We start from the raw sequence: 21514 nt of genomic DNA on the forward strand, positions 1-21514 counted from the left end.
CAACTTAGATAAGGCTTTCATGGATAAACCTAGTCAGCTATGTTTTTATTGCAGAACAACGCTTGTAGCAGTGTTATTGACTCAGCATAGATAAGTGTTCCTGTAATGAGAAGGACAGCATGAGGAGGAAGCCGCTCTCTTTCTTCAAAACCTTCCCTTGATTCCTTGCTCTTGCAACACTGATTGAAGAGCTCTCAGTATCAAGTACTGAGATTTGGTTATCAGAACCTTTACTATCTGGAATTAAGGGAACACTTTGTCTGCATTTAACATACAAAGCATCCCGCCACAGATAGAGTGGGTTAATCTTTACGACTGAAGTTAAGGCAAGTATATGCTATATGTTAGGACTAGGCAATATATTGGAAATTTACAACTTATTTTTAAAATCTATATCACCCCAACACATCTTTGAAGATTTTTGCCATTAACAGTATACACTAGCATATGCTAATGTTTTCTTTTCCTCCTCTTTCTCATTTCTCATGTTTATCCTGTCTGTGGAACACCCGTCTCATCCTTACCTCCGCCTTCCCTTCCTCTTCTTCACCTTCCTCCTTTACGTCCTGCCATGGTCAATCATTCCTACTTCTCTTCCTCCTCCTCTTCCTCCCGATGGTATGCAGAATACACTGCTCGTATACGAGGCATCAGTGACAGGCAGAACCTTCCTGAGCTCGGCCACCGCCGCCGCTCTTTCTCCTTCAGTGGTTGGTCTCTCTGATGCTCTGTGCCGCCTGCTGACATTAATTTATAACACCTGTGTGCATGTTGATTGGTTGTGTGCTATTTCTCTATTCTCTCTCACTTTTTTTGAATGACATGAGTGTATTAATGCAATAGTTACATTTTTTGTTTAATTGTAGGTTAGCTTAATTTTAAAAGAGTAAACTGTGGCAAGTCATAGTAATTAGGAAAATATTTGTCTCCCATTTCCTATTTCTTTCACTATTTGCTCTATCTTTATTTCTCTACTTTATTTCTCTACCTTATTCTTCCTTAACCACTAACCTGTGCTGGAATTTCACCTTGTTTGGGTGAAATAACAGTTAACAAGAGTATTACTTCAGTTTGCTCCTTTGTGCTGGGTGACCTCTACAAACAAATTGCATTTGTATTATGTGACGAGTTAAAGTTACACAGTTGCAGGACAAAGGCCAGTCTGTCTGGATCAACTGAGCCCATGTCACAAGATCCAGTCTACCAGACCTGGGGAACAATACCAAGGAGAGCAGACACTGGCTTCATTCAAGGACTCTCCTTTACTTCTGTTTTTGCATTTAGATGAAGGACAAAGGGTAATAAATCCTCCTTGAGTCTGGAGACCATTATACAATCCTTATCTGTCACAGGGGAGTAAACGTCTCGTACAACGACTGTCTTTGGTCCCGTTCGAGGGCCCATGCAGGCCGTGTTCAGTAGCCAGATACCAGGATGGATGTTTGTCCTGGACCTCTCCTGAGTCTGATCCAATCCAATACAGATTGAACAATGGCATAAATGAGACTATGGAGAGAGAAAGAGCAACATATCCTGCTCTTTTAGAATAGATATCTTATTTACCTCATGCTGGATTCTTGAAGTTTAAAAACGAGAAAGCTATGCCAGAAAAAGAATAAACTTTTCTCTTGTGCTTCTTAACTCATCAATGATTTTGCTAGTGGTTTAAAATGGAGTACCATTGTAAAAGCTTATAGGATTTTAATTTGCCAATTAAGACTCCTAGAGAGTAATTTTGCAATGCTTAATTTTGCCATTACATTTGTCATCTTATTATTTTTTTAAATTCAGCTTTATTTGAATTAACAAAAAAAAAACATTTTAATAGTTTTAGTTTTAGAAAAAAAATTACAGCATTGCATGTCAGTCAGTTTATTTCTTTGTAATCACTCAAAGTACTCACGCAGTTTCCTTCATAGCATTTTTCTTTTGTTAAAATGTAGAAATATTTCTAAAAAACATATTGCTGTTTATGTGATTGCATATTAATGAATATAATTAAATATCATTCTTCTTTTTCTTCATTTAGTGAATTAGAGTGCTTTATTGCAGCTAGTATTTTAGTATATTTAGTGTATTGAATCACCTAAGTTACAGCAGCTTGAATCTATTAGGACAGTGTGATCACTAAGGTAACAACACAGTTTGTCATGCACAGCTGTAGATCTGGCGCACTGCATCTGTTTTGCATGTTTCCTCTCCCAGCCTTGTCTGAAGGGACACTAAGGGGATATAGACCATGTGATATTCCAGCACATCCAAGCGCTGGATTCATCGCTTCCCAGACCAGTCAGTTTTGGAATCCGAATGTTTGACATTGTCGTAGAAACCGCACGAGGCTGATCCAGGAATGTGAATAGATTGCAGATGGAGTGTGAGAGCCCTTTTGAAGAACCTCCCTTTGTGACATCACTACCCTATTGTTCTGAACTGCTCGTTTTGTGGGCAGAACTCCAGAAATGGTTTAAATGCACCCTGGACGTTCAGCTAACGTACCGTTCAAGAGCAAGGGTGGCCACTTGTTCAAAAGTGGAAGTGGTCAATCTCTCTGAAGTTGTTTCCCAGCACACGTGAGGTTCTGGTGGTCTGAGCTGTGGTCTGACCGCAGATATCAATCGTAGGCTGCACTCAGGGAGCCAGTAAATATTTTGCTCAACTTGTTGCCCGGTTTCCATGATATTCCACTCACTCCCACCAGAATGTATTAATGCTTTGCTTGCTCTCAAACTGAGTCCAGTTGAAAATGCCTTAAACTGTGTGTGGCTGTACATGCTTTTACAAAACCCAAAAAAACACCTTTTTCTTATTTGTAAATTGACAGTGATAGCACACACCATAATACATTGCAGAGTGTTACCCTGCTCACATTGTAAGTCTCTAAGTCTATGGAAAGGTCATTAGTATCAAGAATTTCCAGTATCATTCATTTTATTGTTTTCATTTCATGCATTTCATGCTCCGTATTAGATGAATTAGATAAAAATACACAAATGTTGGGTAAAACCAATTAGATTTTAATAAAATATATTTTTACTGAAAATAGATTAATAAATTATAATGGTAATTATAGAAAAATCTTAGAAAACAACTTAATTGAGATGCATTCCATCTGTTTTCAGTTACCAAATTCATTTAGTTATCCTTTTCTGTTCTCTGTTTTCCCCTCCCTAGTAGAGAAGACTTACACAAATCCAGTTTTATTTACACCGTAAGCTTCTTGGTATCAAACAGAACGTGATGAAATAGGCTTCTGAGTCACTTTGAGGCTGTTCCAAAGCTTTATCCTGAAGTACACATTACCCCTTAAATCCACAGAGTTTCCCTAATATTCCAGCTTTTTGTAATCTAGGCTGTTTGAATGAGAACATTGTTTATAGTTCCAACCGGCTTTTATGTGGTGCGAATTGGACGTCAGTGCAGCTTTTGACAGAGAGTTCATTCTTAAGAGCTCATTGGCAGTTTTCCATGGATTTCTTCAAGGAATATTCTGACATTTGGATATTTTTATTTTTAAGTATGATGAATGTACTCCTGCAGGCCATAAAAGTTATCTGTTAGGCATGACGTCATATATTTATTTTCTTGGCAGGAGTTCAGTCTGGTGAAATGTCACCAGATGAGGCTTCGGTTCCTGGACGGTGCCGGACCCTCAGTGAAGGCCTTTCCCAAGATGACAGCCCAACCCGAGGAAGCTTGGTCCGGTCCCCCATCCGCTGTATCTCACCCGAACTGGCCAATACCATTGCTCTGAATCCTGGGGGGCGGCCCAAGGAGGTAAACCACTGGCATTAGTCCTACTATCTCAGAGGTCAATGTGGATGTAAATGTTTGTGCATTTGGATATGTGTCCACCTGTCCTTCTTTCTCCAGAGACACATGCACAGCTACAGAGAAGCGTTTGAGGAAATGGATGGGGGTCCTGTCAGCCCCCCTCCGATTGTTGGTGGTGAGGCCCTACCCCAAACCCCTGCCTTCCCTGTCTCGCCACAAACCCCTTACTTCAACCTGAGTAAGTTCCCCCACTGGAGGAGGAGGGCGCCAGAATAACTACCTCTGTGTCAACACTTTAAAATGGTCACAGGATTCTGTAATTTTAAAACTGTTTTAGCATAACAAGAATCTACAATGTTTACCTGTCAGCCATTTAAATATCATTGATATAGTTTTTAGAGTAATGCTCTAAAAACTATAGAAACATAGCAATAAGCTACAATGAAAAAGTGTCAATCATTTGGCTGTTATTGGTATCATAATGATTTAGTAGAGAGCACTGTTTCAAAACCTATTGAACTGCCTACATAGGCAACATCATAGGTGAGTTTCTAACACAAATGCTATTCAAGAACATAGCCAGCATGATTATGATCTTCTTTAAACCATATTCTGAGGCAGCATTTCTTATTCCCTTCACAGAGAAAATGCTTTGCAAAAAACTGAATACTACCATCAAAGATGGTGGAGAATGTGGGCAGTTGTTGATAACAAATAAAATTCACTAAAAGTTTAAAACAAAACAGCTTTGGGTTATTCAGTATTTATTTTGTTTGCATTCTAATTGTAATATTTTACTATTAGCTTAGCAACATGCTAACACAAATCTCAAGTGAAATCAATTGCGATTCACATTGCAGGTGTATGGTGCCACTTCCCATGTAGAGTGTTCCAAATTGCACACGTTTGACATTAGAGATCAGTTAAGATGCTGCTTTAGAAGGCAGCTGCCTATGTAGGTGATAGGTGGCAAGAAAGCTCACTAGGTTTTGGGACAGAGCCGTTGTGTTTCATAATTATCAGATCGGAATAGTGGTGTTTTTTTTTTTTTGCTTTTTTCTGTAAGAGAATCTTTAGGGCTAACATTACATTAACACACTGTCTATAAGCCAACGTGAGGTCTGGCTGCATTTAAATCCAACTCTACCTCGGGGTGTTTGCATGAGCCAGTAGATATCATTAACAGATGCTGTAGTTCATTCACATGTTCTCGACGTTAAAGATGTGTGGCCTCCGTTTGAGTGATAACACACACTTTGTGTTGGCTCATAGACATGCTTAAGTGCTCAGATCAGAAAGACCCCGGTCTCACTTGCTCCCCAGCAATTCCCAACGTCTGTGGGTCTGAGAAATGTTTTTCGTCAGCAGTTTTTCTGCCGCATGTTAACCTCTACAGTCATCGTATCTCAGTGCAAGAACAAGCACATTTGCGTTTCAGGTTTCATGTGCAGATGAATTTCTCCTGTACAGGTTTTTATAACCTATTGCTTCATCTTACCCTCCAGCATATTGTCCCTGCAGGTTTAATATAAAGCTTCTTGTAAAATTCTGTAGCCTCTTTACAAGGTTAGACGCACACAATGTTAAGCAGCTCTGTTTTCCTTGGACTTCCACAGCATTTCTTTTTACCAGACACCTAATTTGAAAGCCATTCAAGTCATTCTCTCGAGCTGACATCGTACCCTGAGGCCACTTCACGTTCAAAGCTCTTCAGACTAGTTCATCTACCACGAGCACCTAGATTTGGCTTCAGAGAACAAAACAGAGCTTCAGCCTGCAATAACACAAAACATAATCAATCAAGTCCTGTCTGTTTGTGTTACATTACCAAGGGATACTTGGGCCTGGGAGGTATATTGAATATTCATGATATATTAGCAGTTGTTTTGCTGGTGATTTAATGTGCTGTTCATTCAAGTTTCTAAATTAAAATAAAAATAATTAATTCCTGTGATTCAGTTCAGTATGCTTAAAAGTACAAAATCAAAACTCATTCATAAAATTCATGTAATTAAAACTTTAATAGCAAATGGAAAAATTACATTTGGTATAGGAATTTATGGGATTTATGCTCAATATGTAAAACATGTAATTAATATATTAAATATATTAAACATGGTTTGGAAAAAAAATAAAATAAATAAATATATATACCCAGCCCAGCCCTAACACATGGCTTAATCTCAAAAAATTTGAATGGTTCTGTTGGATTCCTGGGGAGCAGGTGACCTGTAGGGTCTCTTATTCTGTTTGGAGGTGGACAGACACTCACATGTATCCAGTAGCCACTTTCTAGTAGCACGTCTGTGTGGCTCCCTCCTCCTGCAGATAACGGGAGGCTGGAAAGCTTCTCTATACAACCCCCTTCCCTTCTCCTTGTGTCCAATGCTGAGGCACTTATTCTGCCAAACAAAGAATTGATTTGGATTCTTTGGTAAGTGGAGGATGCATGTGTGTCAGCAGTGATATCAACTTGGCCCTTCCAAAATGCAAGCATATGCTTGGCCTTTCTTAGAATGCATGTGGAGAGCAGCCCTGAAGAACACCATGATCCGACCTGACTGAAATAGCCATTTCTAAATTTCTAAGGTAAAACAGTGTGATTCGATCACTCCAACTACAATCAGAGGACCACCCACTCACTTGCCAGTCAACTATTGCGGTTTTTAGTGAACATCCAGGAATAACTGTCTGATAGAAGTAAATAAAAAAAGTTGTTTACAATTTTTTTCTGCATTTTTTTCCACTCACATTTCAAGTTAAGTGTGTATTGCATTAAGTATTATGCTCTGACACATTTCGGGATGCAATGGTGCAAAAATGTGTGCATCGTTTGTGCAATTTAGAGACATCTTCTAAACTTAAAACTCTCGCTGTCTTCAAGCGTGCTGCTTTCCACAGCTCTGCGTCCACGTCACCATTATTTTCCTCATTTGTGTGTTCACACCAGTCTCGTTTTGCTGGGCACCACTGTTTATGTGTTGTTTTTGAGTCACTCGTCCAGTTGTTCGTAGCAGTTCCTTGTGTAGCGAGGTCTTGAATGTTTTCAATGTGACGTTTTCGAGAGCTGTTCTGCTGAGGTGTATGCTGTCTGCATGATCTGTCTTGTTTTCGTTCTTTTGACTGGGCATCGTTACAGCGAGTGTTAATCACATCATTAACTCTTTTAAAGAGGCGCTTGCACGGCCTTGCCACAGAGCATGAGACATTAGCTCATTCCCCAGCCATGTCACATACTGAAATAGCCACCTCAGTCTGCTGTCTTTAAAAGCTCAACGCGTATCACGGTAGTCTCTCAAAGGCTCTTGATCTGAAAGTCAGTCTCTTTGATAAGATTGTCAAACACTGACGCCTTGAAGATGAAAGTGGTACATGCTGATCTGTATTATAAGGGCTAAGGACCAGAAAAACATACTTTGCACAAGTACGCAAACGCAGATGTGAATGCTTGGCCAATGGATTGCAAGTGCACCATCATACTGAACATTATTTGCTCCTGCCGTAACAAACCTCAGTTCTCAAGGGGGTGATAGAGTTACCTTCAAATGTCTGTGCCATTAAACCAGATGTGTGTTTGGCTTGCTAAAAACATATCAAGACCGCTATATACAGTAGCACCACTTATAGCATTACATAATGCATTATGAATTGCGGTCTGAAACATTTTGCAAATAGGACTGTTTAATTTAGCTCAGCTAATTGAGCAACTAGTGACTCATTAAAAATATTACAAATATTGGCATTTAATCATGCACTTAGAATGAATTTGTATATATTTTTGTTCAACTGGCATTCATTGATTTAAAAACTTTATTTTATTATTATTTTTTTCTGTGAAAAAGACAGAATTGAATCAGTTGTTTAAGCGGGATGCATTCTTGCATTCAAAATCCACTTGATGGAACTTAACAAAAATATTTCAGTTTTTTTTATTTTTTTTATCAACCCTATTCTGATCGCAGCAAATCAAGCCTGCCAAGCTACAAGCATTTGCCTTCATGTACTTGCTTTAAGTATGTTTTAAGTTATAAATAACAAGTAATAACACTCTAAATAAAACCTTTTTTTCTGTGCTTTATTGCTTTAGGTCGATCTCCTCCTGGACTGGCTAAAACACCACTGTCCTTCCTGGGCTTGAAGCCCCACAACCCTGCTGAGATACTGCTCAACCAGACCGGCTCAGGTGAGGCTTTACGCACATAATACAGAGTAATGCACTTTCAGGCACTCGTGGTCTTATGGCTTTGATTTGAGCCGCTCCGCGCTGTGCTCCATAAAGGGAGCTCAAATACATCTAGTGGGCCATATATCAAAATAACCTTTCATTTCTCCCTCTCAAATGTTTCCCCTTTTCCTTTTCTACTCTCTTGAGCTGTGAGCTCATACGTATCTTTAAATGGATTGGTGTTTTCTTTTCATATGCGGTTATATTGGGATTATTTTACTGTGGTCTTTTAAAGTGTTTGTATGTGTGTATCTGTGGGAGAGAGTGAACCCAGTGAGCTGCCTACCTAGATCGCATTTTAAGGGATCGTTTATACGAAAGGTCATATTGTTATTGCACTTTCAAAAAAAATCCCCATTGGTCAAATTCTCATAACTTAAGTTCGGAATGAGGATTTTTAAAAAATCTAATTCTGCATAAAAACCTTTATGCTCAACAAGGTTGCAATTCAATTGCAATTCAAACAAGGTAATCAATCACATATGAGGTTGTTGTCTTAGTAAATAGCTCCCTATACTGTATATGCAGTAGAAGACAGCTTACAAGTTTTTGGAACATAGACCTTTTTTAAGTTGATTTATTACACTCTCTTTGTCCCGAGGATATATTTAATGTTTGATGGGGTGGTGATTTTTAAGCTTGATATTAGCAAGCTCAGCAAAAATAGAGCCAAAAATAATTTATTAAATTGTTTCTTTTAATGCAGTTTTACAATGTGTCCAAGGGAGAACTCATGAAAACAAGTCCGCATTTCGTTTCTTGTTTTTTTCCTTTGATTTTCAGGATGATATATGACCTGGTCTTGTCTCGGCAGGTTCAGTGAGATTCACCGTCAGAGACCAGCGGGTGTAAACTATGTAGTTTTTGTAGACTCTGAAGTAACAGGATCCTATGAGGAGTTGCGGAGACTCTTTAGTTTGGAACAAGTTCTCATGCAGGGCTGATTTTAGCGTGGCTCCTCAGGGAGTTAATTTGAGTCCTGCCAAAACACAAGAGCCATACATACAGTGCACACACTAACATTATTACGAGATGATGTGTCACAGGGGCCTTTTTGTCTTACTATTGTTAGCTCAAATGATGTCATGAGCTTATTTGAAGATAAGGGAAGTAACTTTGGATATTTTAATCTGTACTGAGGCCTGCTGGTATTTCCAGCAGCATAAATGCGAATGAAGATTACATTGTGCTTTCTTGTGCTATTTTTATTCTCTTAAAAGTAATCATTTACACAAATGTGTCATTTCTCTAATTATGTCGTTCATGTCATTTTGAATTTTTTTTCTCTTGTGTAAAATACGAAAGGAAACAAAATGCAAGTCATAAGTACCACTTTTACATTTTTTAGTGGGTATTTTTGTCCTTTCTTAATAAATAACCTTCTGCTTAGCTTGAATGGAAAGCAAACAGAGGTTCCGTTTTTGTGATTATGGAAGAAAGCTGTTATTGTTAGTTATTTTTTCATGCTGATGTTGGCAGTTTTCCCTTGTTCTCCCAACCTCTTTGAACGTCTACTATTTCTGTCTTATAATTTTGTTCCTCTGCTGTCTGGAAAACAGAGAGTGAGGATGAGGAAGGTAAGAATGCACAAGATTTGAGTCTAGTGTTACATCCAAACCACCTCACCTTCTGGTCGATTTTTTGTCATTTACATCACAGTCGTCCAAATTCTTCATTACAACTCATTTTATCCTATATCAGGGTCAGATGTCACCTATTGGCCTTACAAAGTATTTATAAATCATCTTAGTTTTGGCGTTTTGTTTGACTTATCCACTCAGGTATTTCTCTCTTTGTTTCTTTGCCAGAGCCTCGTAGCTATGTCGAGTCTGTGGCCAAAGCAGCTGCAAGTGGTCCACCAGCTTCACCTGTGTCTTCAACATATGACAGCGACAGCTTAGCTCGTCCAACCGGGCCGTCCCATGCATACAACGCTCCTCTTTCTTCCAGCAGCCCCATTCAGATCCCAGATGCAGTGTAAGTTACCACTTCCCTCAGTTTCATAGCATTATTTGAGTGTAATTTACAGTATGTAGTATTATAAAATAGTAATACATTATTTATTTCAAATTAGCTTTATTCTTATATATTTTTAAATATATATTTTTAATTTAAGTTATTTATTTTTTGCATTTTTAATTAACTTTATTTTTAATTTCAGTTTTAAATTTACGAATTTTATTACTTTAACTTAAAAATATATGCATGCCAATTAGAGTGAAAAACAAAATTGTATTTTATTTTATAATCACTTTTTTAACATTTCTAAAAATTTAGTTTAGTTTTTTTATAAGCCATATTTACAAATCCATGTTACAAAAATTCACTGTCACATAAAAAAAAAAATAAGAAGAAGAAAGAGAAAAAAAAATAGCATTTTCATGAGTATGTGAGTGCAAATCTTTTTGATGACACAGTAACTGCTTTGAAATACAGAATGCAATCTGGCTATTAATGAATGTTAATGTCAGTCCTTATGAGCTTATGTTTTCTAATCAGTCTTGTTCTCTTTTTTTGCATCCTTCAGTGAAAGCACATTGACCGATAGCGGGGTGGGGTTGAATTCTCTTTCCCAGGCTGCTGTCGACTCCGTCCTTCACTCCCAGCCCTCCGAAAGCACATATCAAACACCCACACCCTCTTACCCCACTTCTAGCAGCATGTTGGGTGGCTACACTGCCCCTGATATCAGCCCGTCTCTACCAGAGGCTATGCAAACCACCATCCAGCCACTTGCTGGAAGCCCTGGCACAAGATACCAAGCCGTCCTGCCAGACGTGACGTCCGCTCCCAGCCTCCAGCACAGGCTACCTAATCAGGACGGCCCTGTTATGGGCCGACAGCCGACCTCCGCTAATGGTCATCTGCCTGGAATGCCTGGTAGTCCCCTGCAAGGAAGACAGGCAATGGTGTCCCAGGGAACTCAGAGCAGCCCCATGCTGTCCAGACAGTATCCTGTCACCCACGGGACTCAGAGCAGTCCGATTCTCAGCAGGCAACCTATGGGACAAGCCATCCAAAGCAGCCCGGTCCTCAACCGACAACCGTCCCTGAATCAACCAATCATTCTGCCAAACCAAAGCAGCCCGGTATTGAGCAGACAGCCATCTGTTACCCAACCCAACCAGAGTAGCCCGGTTCTGAGCAGGCAATCCTCACTTACACATCCCAGCCAGGGCAGTCCGGTTCTGGGACGTCATCCGTCCCTAACACAGGGTAGCCCCAGTCTGGACAGACACCCGATGTACAGTGGCTACACCACTCCTGAAGAGCGGCACGGGGCCCTTTCACGCCAAAGCAGTTCCTCTGGATACCAGCCGCCATCTACACCTTCTTTCCCAGTGTCTCCAGCGGGATACATAGATGGAGTGGGATATAGACAGGGCAGTCCTGCCCCTCAACCTCAGCTTCCCGAAAAGAGACGCATGTCCAACAGCGATCGCTCAAATGGTGGACTGTCCTACGGAACGCTCAACGGTAAGATGTCCTCACCGGTGTCCAGTGGCGGCAGCACACCAAGCGTCCATTTCTTCCACACGCTCCCTGACTTCTCCAAACTCAACATGTGTGGTAAGACTCTATGAAGATAAATTCTAGAATGCCTTCAAACTGAATTGGATTTAAAATGAATTGTCTTTGAAACAGTGAATAATTTGTAGATCATTTGTCAGTTGAAATTGTTGATGAGAATCTATTAAAAAAGCATTCTCTTCCTTGTCTTTTAAGATAGCATTTAAATTTATATTTTTTATTGCATACTAAGCATTTTCTCAGAGCAGTAAGACTGTATTACAGCAGTGCTGTTGTAGGATCTTGGGCTGTGAGAAACGTGTGCTTATTGTAAGTGTTGCTATCGATGATTTAATAAGATAATGATAATAATTTTTGACAGGTGTGTGTGTGTGTCTAGTTTTGAAAGAGTACTGCATTCATTAGCATTAGCATGTTAAACCAGTATCAATTTACAGACTGCTAATTAAAGTGCATATTTTATTTCCCAGATGGAAGTCCAGAGACCAGGATGAATGTGAAGTTTGTCCAGGACACTTCCAAATTCTGGTATAAACCAGACATCTCCAGAGACCAAGGTAAGGACACATTATATGTGTGTTCCAGGGTTAATTTATCTATATTTAGACCCCCGAATGAGGCTCATAACTCCCATAAAGAGTAAAATATGTCTCACGCCACCCTATATGAGGTCAATTGCTGTTGGTCTCCACATCTGGTTCTCCTCTGTGCTCTTATTGGATTAGATCATCTGCGCTGGAGTCTTGTCTAAACGCAAACACATGCAGTGACATCACACAGCAGTCGACATGTGTGCTAAGTTAAATCCAGTGAACATCTGCATCTGTTGCTTCATTAACTTGTCTTAACGATAACGAATAAACCTCCTTAGCAAGGTTTTATCCTCCACTCGCTCCCTATCTCTGTGTGTGTAAAACTGCAGGGTACATTACAGTAATTTGTTAACATATTATAGCCTTCACCTTCACATCTCCAACTGGTGAATAATGGGGGAAAAAAGTCATATGGTGAAAAAAGCATTCGCATTCATTTAGCAGACACTTATCCAAAGTGACTTACATAAAGTAATAATAAAAGAATAGTTAAAAAAATATTTTGAAAACAAAATCACCTGGTGAATATGGAAAAATAACAAAAACAACAAAAGCTTGGTGAATGTAATATACAAAAAATATACATTAGTATATACGTATATATTATAGAATAGAATAGATATTTTAAAAAACTTCTTATTTTAAATTCTTACATGTGCAGTTTAACAGCCTCTATCAGTGTTTATGGAATACGATTATTCATATAGAATAATGTAAAATGCTATATTAAAGGCACACATGTAGCATAGACATCATTGTCAAGCATTATTTATAGTCATATATATATATATATATATATATATATATATATATATATATATATATATATATATATATATATATATATATATATATACACATTGTTATTTATAATATATTTGCTAGAATAGAACTTTTCCCTTAATAAGTTCCTAATTAATAGTTAGTATGTAAGTAGTTATTTTGAATAGTTATTATTTGGGTAGGATTAAGGACGTAGAATAAGGCATTAATAGATGCTTAGTTACTACTAATAAATGGCTAATACTGTAGTAATATGCATGCCGATAGGCAACTGGTTAAAATACCATAAAACAAAGTGTTACCATATATTTATATATGAATACACTATATAATTGTATTTATATTAATGACTGAAAGTGCATTTTATTTTGTACTTATGCATATTTTGAGAAGGCTTTGTTAAAGTTATGGATATAGTCTTTATATTCTTTATGGTTATTATTAGTATTAGTATATAGTACAGCATTAAACAGAACCAGGGATGCCACACATTTTAGCTTGTCTGTATCATTTTGTCCCACAAAATAAGACTTTTTTACATTTTATAAGACTAAAGCTGGCGTTATGGTACAAATAAAACCTTTTTTATTTTTCTCCTTTTTGCTCTAGCGATCAGCATGCTGAAGGATCAAGATCCTGGAGCCTTTGTCATTCGGGACAGTCATTCTTTCAGAGGAGCCTACGGCTTGGCCATGAAAGTTGCCTCTCCACCTCCGACCGTGCAACCTACAAAGAAAGGTATTTCATGTGCCTCCTCCAGGCATGCGGCTAATGCAGATAATCATTTGCCAGATGTATTCCAGACAGGAGATCTGACCCGGCCTGGATCATAATCCTGTTGTGTCCGCAGCAGACAAAAACACATGGTTCATAAGGAAAACCAAAGACAGTATTTTTGCATAAATCGATATTTACTCAGTATTATTGCATAAATGGATTCTGTGGTAAGGTAGTTGCGGTACAGTCAAACATTGTGTTATGAAATAGTTTTAACCATTCAAAATGTAATTTACTTTTTTAGTAGATTTATTTATTTTTCATTTAATTAATAAATAAATTATATATAATTTTACTATAATAAATGAATGTAAATAAAATACCTTTTTTTGAGAAACACCAGTTTAGTCAATTGTGTATGAATATTTGAATAAATGTTGCATTGCTAAATTTATTTCAAGTATTGCAATGCAAATAATCAAGAACAAATAATGTAATTTAGAGGCAAATTACACTATTATTAGTTGTTTTTATTATGCTGTATTACTTAATTTTGAATTTTTATTCCATCATTATTTCAGCTGGAGACGTCACTAACGAGCTGGTGAGACATTTTCTGATCGAGACGAGTCCCAAAGGCGTGAGACTGAAGGGCTGTCCTAATGAACCGTACTTTGGTAAATCAAACGAATTTGTTCGAATTTGTTTAATTTCAATCGAAATTTGTTTTGACACCTTTCGACCTGTGTTTAGTATTAGCACATTGCAAACACGTTTAATTTTTAATTCGATTGAACCACTTTGGGTGAATTTTTCAATTTTCTCTGCAGGACCTTTGCCAACGTAGCCTCATTGCTCTTCTCGTAGCTTGCGAACACTGACGCGAGAATGATTTGTTGAATGTTCGCTAATGTGAAAGCTCAATCTGTCAAGCTTGTAGAACAAACGCTTGTGTGGTTTCTGCTCTTCAATACAAGTTAGCATGTGAATCCTTCCCTTTAAATCAAGCTGTCCGTGTAGCTTCCAGAAAGCTGTAGAACATATGTAGCCCAAACGACAGCATGGAAGCAGCTGACATTATTAAGTACAGCTTAAAAACAACCCCTCTCTAATTTACTGTCTGCTGACCACATTACACGGAGGCCTAGTCTGTTCAGTGGACGGTGCTGTCTTTTCCAATATGCCCTATTCCACATCAAATAAGGAGGTCTAAAAATTCAAGGCTGGGCAGCTTGCACAAGAACTCAAAGGTCCCGTTACGGTAAACGTGTGTTTAGTATGAAAAGCAGAACAGACAAAGGACAGCTCTGATTTGTGGGAATGAAAGCAGGTGTGGGTGAAATTTGGCAGGGTTCTGGTGTTGTCGGGAATAATACTCATGTTAATAAATGTACAAAAGTACCTAAGCTCCACTCCTCCAGCTGAATCTCTGCCAGGACGCCCAGAGGACGCAGTTCACACAAAAATGTTATCATCTTCATATCGTTCTAAACCCGTATGTTGTTCATTTTTCAGGTGAATTTCTAATTTTCATGCAGTGCGCAATGATTATGGCCATCAAAAGTTTAAAAGCTGTATAAACATATCGTAGAAGTTGACATATGATAGCTTTATGTGATGAAAAGATCAAAATTGTGGTTATTTTCCACTTAAAATCTTGTGACATGTCAGGTTTTTAGTCTTGTGAAAAAAACCATTGACATCAAACCTAACACAATGCTTTTAACATGCCATATTTGATTTTGTTACTGAATAGCAACTTATCTTTTAACTTTAAAACATACTTTTTTTTCTTACATGAAACTACCATATAGGTTTAGAAGGCACAGATGCATTATAATATGCATGCTACTTTTGTGATGCATTGTTAATTTCTGTTTTTGGAGCTTGAAAGCATCGGTCATTGTTTAATTCCAACCCAGGACCACAAAAAATTAATCAAAAGTGTCTGTTTTTACAAATTAAGATTTATACATCATCAAGCTGTAATATAAAATGCAATACATAAGCTTTCCATTGATGTTTGGTTTGTTAGGATATAAAGTTGTTCAAATGAAGGTCTTAGCAATCCATATTACCAATTAAAAAATACAATTTGATATATTTATGATACAAAATTTACTAAATAACTTAATGAAACTTAATGATCTTTGCTTAATATCCTAATGATTTTTGACATTAAGGAAAAATCTGTTATTTTCACCCATACAATGTATTTTGGGCTATTGCTACAAATACCTGTGCAACATATGACTGGTGTTGTGGTCTAGGGTCACAAATGTTTAAAAAAGACAAATTCAGTTTTTGTGCTCCAAATTAAAGGCCTGGAACAACATAAAGGTGAGCAGCTGTTTAGTAGCGAACAATTCCTGTAAAGGGGCCTTAAAGTAAACTGTCTTCATTTCCTGTTAGTTTAGATAAAATCTGATTGCTGAAGGAGGAGAGTTTAAAAGCTGATAATAACTTTTAAAATTGGCAACCAGGACTCCTTTCCACTATTAGCCTGGACTTTTTGCTTCCGCAGATCCGCTCTTTCTCATGAGCAGTAGGAAGCTTTCTGCCCAAACAAAGTCTCTCCAGAGTTTGTTTTTCCTAATATAGTCAAATATTTGAAGCGGGGGTTTAATAAATGAAGACTCTAGAGGTTGAAGCAAGTGTCGGTATGAGTGTCCCTTTCATCTACATCTAGTGTCCCTGGTCAACGGCATGAATTTATGGATTGTCAGTGCCGGGCATCAAATTTTGACCACTTCAGGGAACGTAATGTAGAGTATGCCTTCTTCTGATTTCGACTCGTAAATCTGACATCAACTTTGTTTTCATCTTCTGTGTTCAGGCTGCTTGTCTGCACTGGTCTACCAGCACTCCATCACTCCACTGGCTCTACCCTGCAAACTAGTCGTACCAACCAGAGGTGAGACGTCATATCTATAATGCAGTGGGGTCCAAAAATTTTTTTTAAATTTTTTTATTAAACCTTTTGGTTTATCACTTTATTTAGATTTTCCACTTTAGACATTCAACAGACTATAAGTAACTTTGTAACTAATTCTCGTTAATTTGCAGCTACATGTCTACTAACTCTCAGTGTAGACTGTCAAAATAAAGAGTCTAAAAAATGTCTAAAGTGGACTATTGAAAGCTATTTTTGCTATTACTATTCAAATAACTAATCAAATAAGCATGCGACATTGGCTGCAAGCTGCAAATACACTTTTATGTGAGAAATCAGAATATGACGAAAACAATTTGCATAATAAAGCTGTTATTTAACATATAAATGCACTTTTTCCCCACTACGTCCGCATTTTTTTAGGCAAAATTGCATAAAATTACAAGGATGGAAACCTAAGCATCTCCTTTTTCAAAAACCTGAAGTTTGAGTGATGCTGTTATTAAAGCAAAATGCGGTGTATAGAAATGCAAAAGTAAAGCCAGATGCATACGTCATTTTCATTGTGACTTTTTTATGCGTTCGTGTACATACTGTACATGCCCACTCAGCATGACCTTACTTAGCTGCGCTTTCTGTCAAGATGATGTATGTCCTGTTTGCCTGGTGTGAATAATTGCGAGCGCTTTCCGGGGTCTGCACGTTCAGCTGACCTCTGTCCTCAGCCAACTGCTATATGCCATCCAGGTGTCGGGGGGCACAGAACTACACACCTTTATATGCGCATCTCTGCCTTTCCAAACACTGTGTGACAGCGTTTTAGCCAGGAGCTTTGATTCCTAGCATAGCAAGAATTCTCGCAGCTCTATGACAGGTCAAATGGACAGGATGTGAAAGCCTAAACTTTGACCCGTTGTGATTTTTGACAGAACCTCTGGAGGAGTCGCCTGAGATCGCAACGCCAACAAACCCGGCGGCTGAGATGCTCAAACAGGGCGCAGGTGAGAATATTTACATCAGTGATTACTGTCATATCACAATTCTTTATTTGTATCTCTATTGCTCTAAAATCATAAAATGCGACGTTCCAGCTCTAAATTAAGATCTGGTGATTTGTGGCATAACGTTAACTACAACAGAAAACTACCTTTTAACTTTTTATTTTTATTTTATTTTTTTTTTATTTTAAAGCAATAATCAAAGTTACAGGCGGCGGTGAATAAACATTAAAACACACATTTAACAAAAATGCAAGCTGCACAGTCGGAAATGCTTGACTGTATATGTTTTGCCTTATATTATGCCATACATGTTGGCATTAATAAATGTTTGGAGTTAATATTAACAATGTTAAAAGATAAATGCATTAACAGAAATCCAGGTAATTTAAACGTATTTGTTAAAAAAAAAATATTTTCTTGCTTTCACTGAAGTGAAAAAATTAAATATTTCCATATATATCTGTCAAAAAGGCACTGTAATATCCATATATAACTATATTGTCAAAAAGAGTCTGGAACATTTGTTTTAATACAGTACTTTTGTTTTTTAAAGTTCATTCAGCAAAATCCCCTAAATAAGGTAGAATCTGTTCAGGTTTTTAAATTTAGCTGTCAATAATAGATGCGAATCTGTTAGCAATATTTATTCGTCATAGATGCTCTCCACATACATTTAATGAAGGTTTTATTTCATTAGTCTAATTGTTAATTCAATCACACTAGCTCTGTTACTTGTCTATGATCTGATTTCAACTCTGAACCAACTGCCATGTTCTTCCTCACCCTGGTGTCACTCCTGTGGAAATGATTTAGGGCAGAAGAGTCCAGCTGACTCCCATGGTAAACCCAGTGATGCTCTGCGTATTTTATTCATTTATCTTTCATTGTATTTAACCTGACTTCGACCGCTGTGTCTAAAGAAAGAACCGCACTCCTCTTTTACTTCTGTCTGTGCATGTGATGGTCCAGACCTCCAGAAGCACCTTTACCTGTCTGCTAAAAACTGTTCGGCTGCTATGTTTTCAGCTTTTTGTCAAGGCCTCGACTGTATTTCAAGAACACCTTTCTAAATGAATATGGCATGTTCTGTCATGACTGGTGTTAGATTACTATGCATGGATCTACTGATGGATGCCAGTGGTTCTCAATTTCTTTTTAGCGCCACCCTTGAGACACCCTTGGGCCCTCCATTTATGCTGTTGCCATATTTGAGTAAAGTACATACTGCTGTTTTTTGTAAAAAAATTGAAAAAAATTATTTAAAAATAAATAAATAAAAATATTTTTTATGTTTATTCTCTATAGTCTAAGGCTTCATTGCAATGAGAAAAAAGGCAGGTGCATCCCAAATTCCAAACGCCTAGAATATGCGTAGAAATCCTTAATGCATAGAATATTTCAAATATGTGTTTTGTAATTAAATATGAATGAATGAATAAATAAAACATTACAAATTTTCTGAAGCAGTGTGGAAGGGTAGTTTAACCTGAAAATAATATTAAGAAAAATATATAATGAAAATGAAAAATAAGTAGAATATATTTAATAATAATACAAATAATAATCTGCACACAAACTTCATTAGTTCATTTTGTGTTGTTACTGTTAACTAAAACTATAAAAAAAAAAATAATCAAATAAAAAAAATAATAAAAATACCAGTAAAAATTTAACAAATGTAGCATATTATAACCCTGATGAATTATCAGTGTGGCGTGTATAAGTATGTGGATATGAATATTTTAGCATTTTAGGCCTACCCACATGTTGAGAACCACTGGATTATGCATATGCAGAATATACTAATGATATGCGTGTGTTTGATGAAATCACTGTATGTTTGAACTTCATAGTTTATTAAGGCCTATGTATTACATAATGCAGCTGTAATTTAATTCTCTGCAGATGCCAGCATGATTATTGATCTATGCGTGTTTTCTTGTCTTTCCCAGCATGCAATGTCCTGTACATAAACTCTGTGGATATGGAATCTCTGACTGGGCCTCAGGCCATCGCCAAAGCCATCTCAGAAACCATGACAGCCAGTCCGACACCTTCAGCCACCATCGTTCACTTCAAGGTGTCGGCACAAGGCATCACGCTCACTGACAACCAGAGAAAGTCAGTTTCTTTCTTTCTTCCTTTTTTTCTATTTAAATCGTAACGTTCTCGAAAGCTACGTCCGAACATGTTTTAAAAGCACATACCTGTCGTTTCTTCAACAGGCTTTTCTTCAGACGCCATTATCCCATCAGCACAGTCACGTTCTGCGACATTGATCCACAGGAGAGGAAGTAAGCAAACCCTGAAACATTAGAGTTAACTTTAGCCACAGAGGTCAATGTCACAACATTTATATATTGATTAGTAGATCTGGTGACAGGATCAGAATTATATTTGTGCCTGTCAGGCTGTATCGCTGTTCATGTTGAGAAATATTACAATTCGAGGCTTTTTTTAAACCAGAGATTTTTTTCAGAAATATATACATGCATTTATATATACATAATAAATATACTCAGCACATATAAATACATTATGTAAACAAAAAATCTTTTGGATGCGATTAATTAATTAATTAATATATACTATGAACTAGTATTACTTATAATATGATTATTAATGCTGTGTTATCGTAAATCATCTGTGTTCCTTAAATACCAATATATAAATACAATGTATTACTATTTAGTTAATGCTGTAGTTGCTCAAAGTTAATGTGTTTCAATGTCAATTGCTCCTTCCAGGTGGAGCAAACCAGAGGGTGGCACTGCAAAGTAAGTTTTGATAACCGTGAACTTGATCTTTTATCTGAAAGCAGTTTAGATATTCATCAGTCTCGAGAGCTGTTCCCTCTCCCCAGTGCATCATGGGATAGAGTTCTTGTGCTCAGGGCTATAGTGATGAATGAGCGGGATTGTGATCACTGCTGTCTCAGCTAACGGCACAGAACATGACGCTAACCTGCTAACCCTCACACACGTGTGTCATGATTTACCCTCTGAGGCCACACACTACATACATGAAGGATAAACGCTTCTCAGATGCTTCATCATGCTCATAAAATCTGTCATTTATTCACCCAAGTTTTTCCATGCCTGTATAAGCTTATTATATTTCGAAAAATGTTGGTAACCAAACAGTTGCTGGTAGCCATTTACCATCAACAGACATTCTTCTCTTGGTATCTATAAGAAGGAAAAATCTATAAAGTGTTTCAGGAGGAGTTGACAGAATTTTCATTTTAGGTGAACGATCTTCTTAAAGAGACAAAAAAAGAGCCAGTTCTCATTCTAAGAATCACAGAGGCGATGTCTGGGCCAAAACGAAAAGTATGATATGATCCACTCACGGCCGATCTGATCAGATATCTTTACTAAGCACTTGAGTTTTCACACACAAGAAACTTTACGCTCCCGGAGCAATGAGGCATGTGACAGCCCTCACAGCTCGATCTGGGCCGCTTTTGAAAGAGATTGGACTGGAACTGTGTTTAGAGGAAGAACAGATCATTGGACTGGCCTGAGGATGAAAGCCCATGATGTTAGAGGCATTCAAGATGAACTTCTGCTGTTGTGGTTCAGGAGAAGCTCAGGTTTAATATCATGACAGAATGAAGAATGCTGCTGGGTTTATATGTTCGGATCATGTGAGGGCAGAGCAGGGTATTTATCATCTGATGCCAGCATAAGTGCCAGAGCTCACAATACAACTAGGGCAGTTTTGTTAAGAACGTGTTCAGGTCACATTTTGCCCCAATATGAAGAAGAAAAATCTGTGAAATAAGCCTGTTTTAGGAATATTTAGATTTTATATTTATTTGCATAGTGACATTATTTTCAGGAAAACTAAGCACATTTAGGACAATTCTTATTACTGTGCAGGTTTCCCAATGATGTTTCCAGTTTAATTAATATGTAAAATTGCAGAAATTTTAAATGCATTATATAAATTATAACTTTTTGTACGCATAACACTGGCACTACAGAGGATGAAAGTT

General features: G+C 37.5%; 1 protein-coding gene across 7 annotated transcripts in view; it reads left to right on the forward strand.

Moving 5' to 3' along the window:
• Positions 1–21514, forward strand: part of tns1b (tensin 1b) — a 60877-nt gene that overhangs the window by 34973 nt on the left and 4390 nt on the right. The window contains exons 15-30 of one of the 7 annotated variants that reach the window (XM_043248924.1): positions 627–710; positions 3590–3774; positions 3871–3946; positions 7859–7954; positions 9556–9573; positions 9805–9973; positions 10524–11566; positions 11998–12084; positions 13513–13641; positions 14202–14297; positions 16457–16534; positions 17443–17514; positions 18328–18354; positions 19467–19635; positions 19740–19808; positions 20262–20291. In XM_043248924.1, the coding sequence (XP_043104859.1) occupies positions 627–710; positions 3590–3774; positions 3871–3946; positions 7859–7954; positions 9556–9573; positions 9805–9973; positions 10524–11566; positions 11998–12084; positions 13513–13641; positions 14202–14297; positions 16457–16534; positions 17443–17514; positions 18328–18354; positions 19467–19635; positions 19740–19808; positions 20262–20291 (2428 nt within the window). Of the gene's footprint in view, positions 1–626; positions 711–3589; positions 3775–3870; positions 4010–7858; positions 7955–9555; positions 9574–9804; positions 9974–10523; positions 11567–11997; positions 12085–13512; positions 13642–14201; positions 14298–16456; positions 16535–17442; positions 17515–18327; positions 18355–19466; positions 19636–19739; positions 19809–20261; positions 20292–21514 lie in introns of all 7 variants that reach the window. The other 6 variants (XM_043248921.1, XM_043248923.1, XM_043248922.1 and 3 more) reach the window with 6 other exon arrangements.

The sequence above is a fragment of the Puntigrus tetrazona genome, chromosome 9 (assembly GCF_018831695.1).
Source record: "Puntigrus tetrazona isolate hp1 chromosome 9, ASM1883169v1, whole genome shotgun sequence".
Classification (NCBI taxonomy): Eukaryota; Metazoa; Chordata; class Actinopteri; order Cypriniformes; family Cyprinidae; genus Puntigrus; species Puntigrus tetrazona.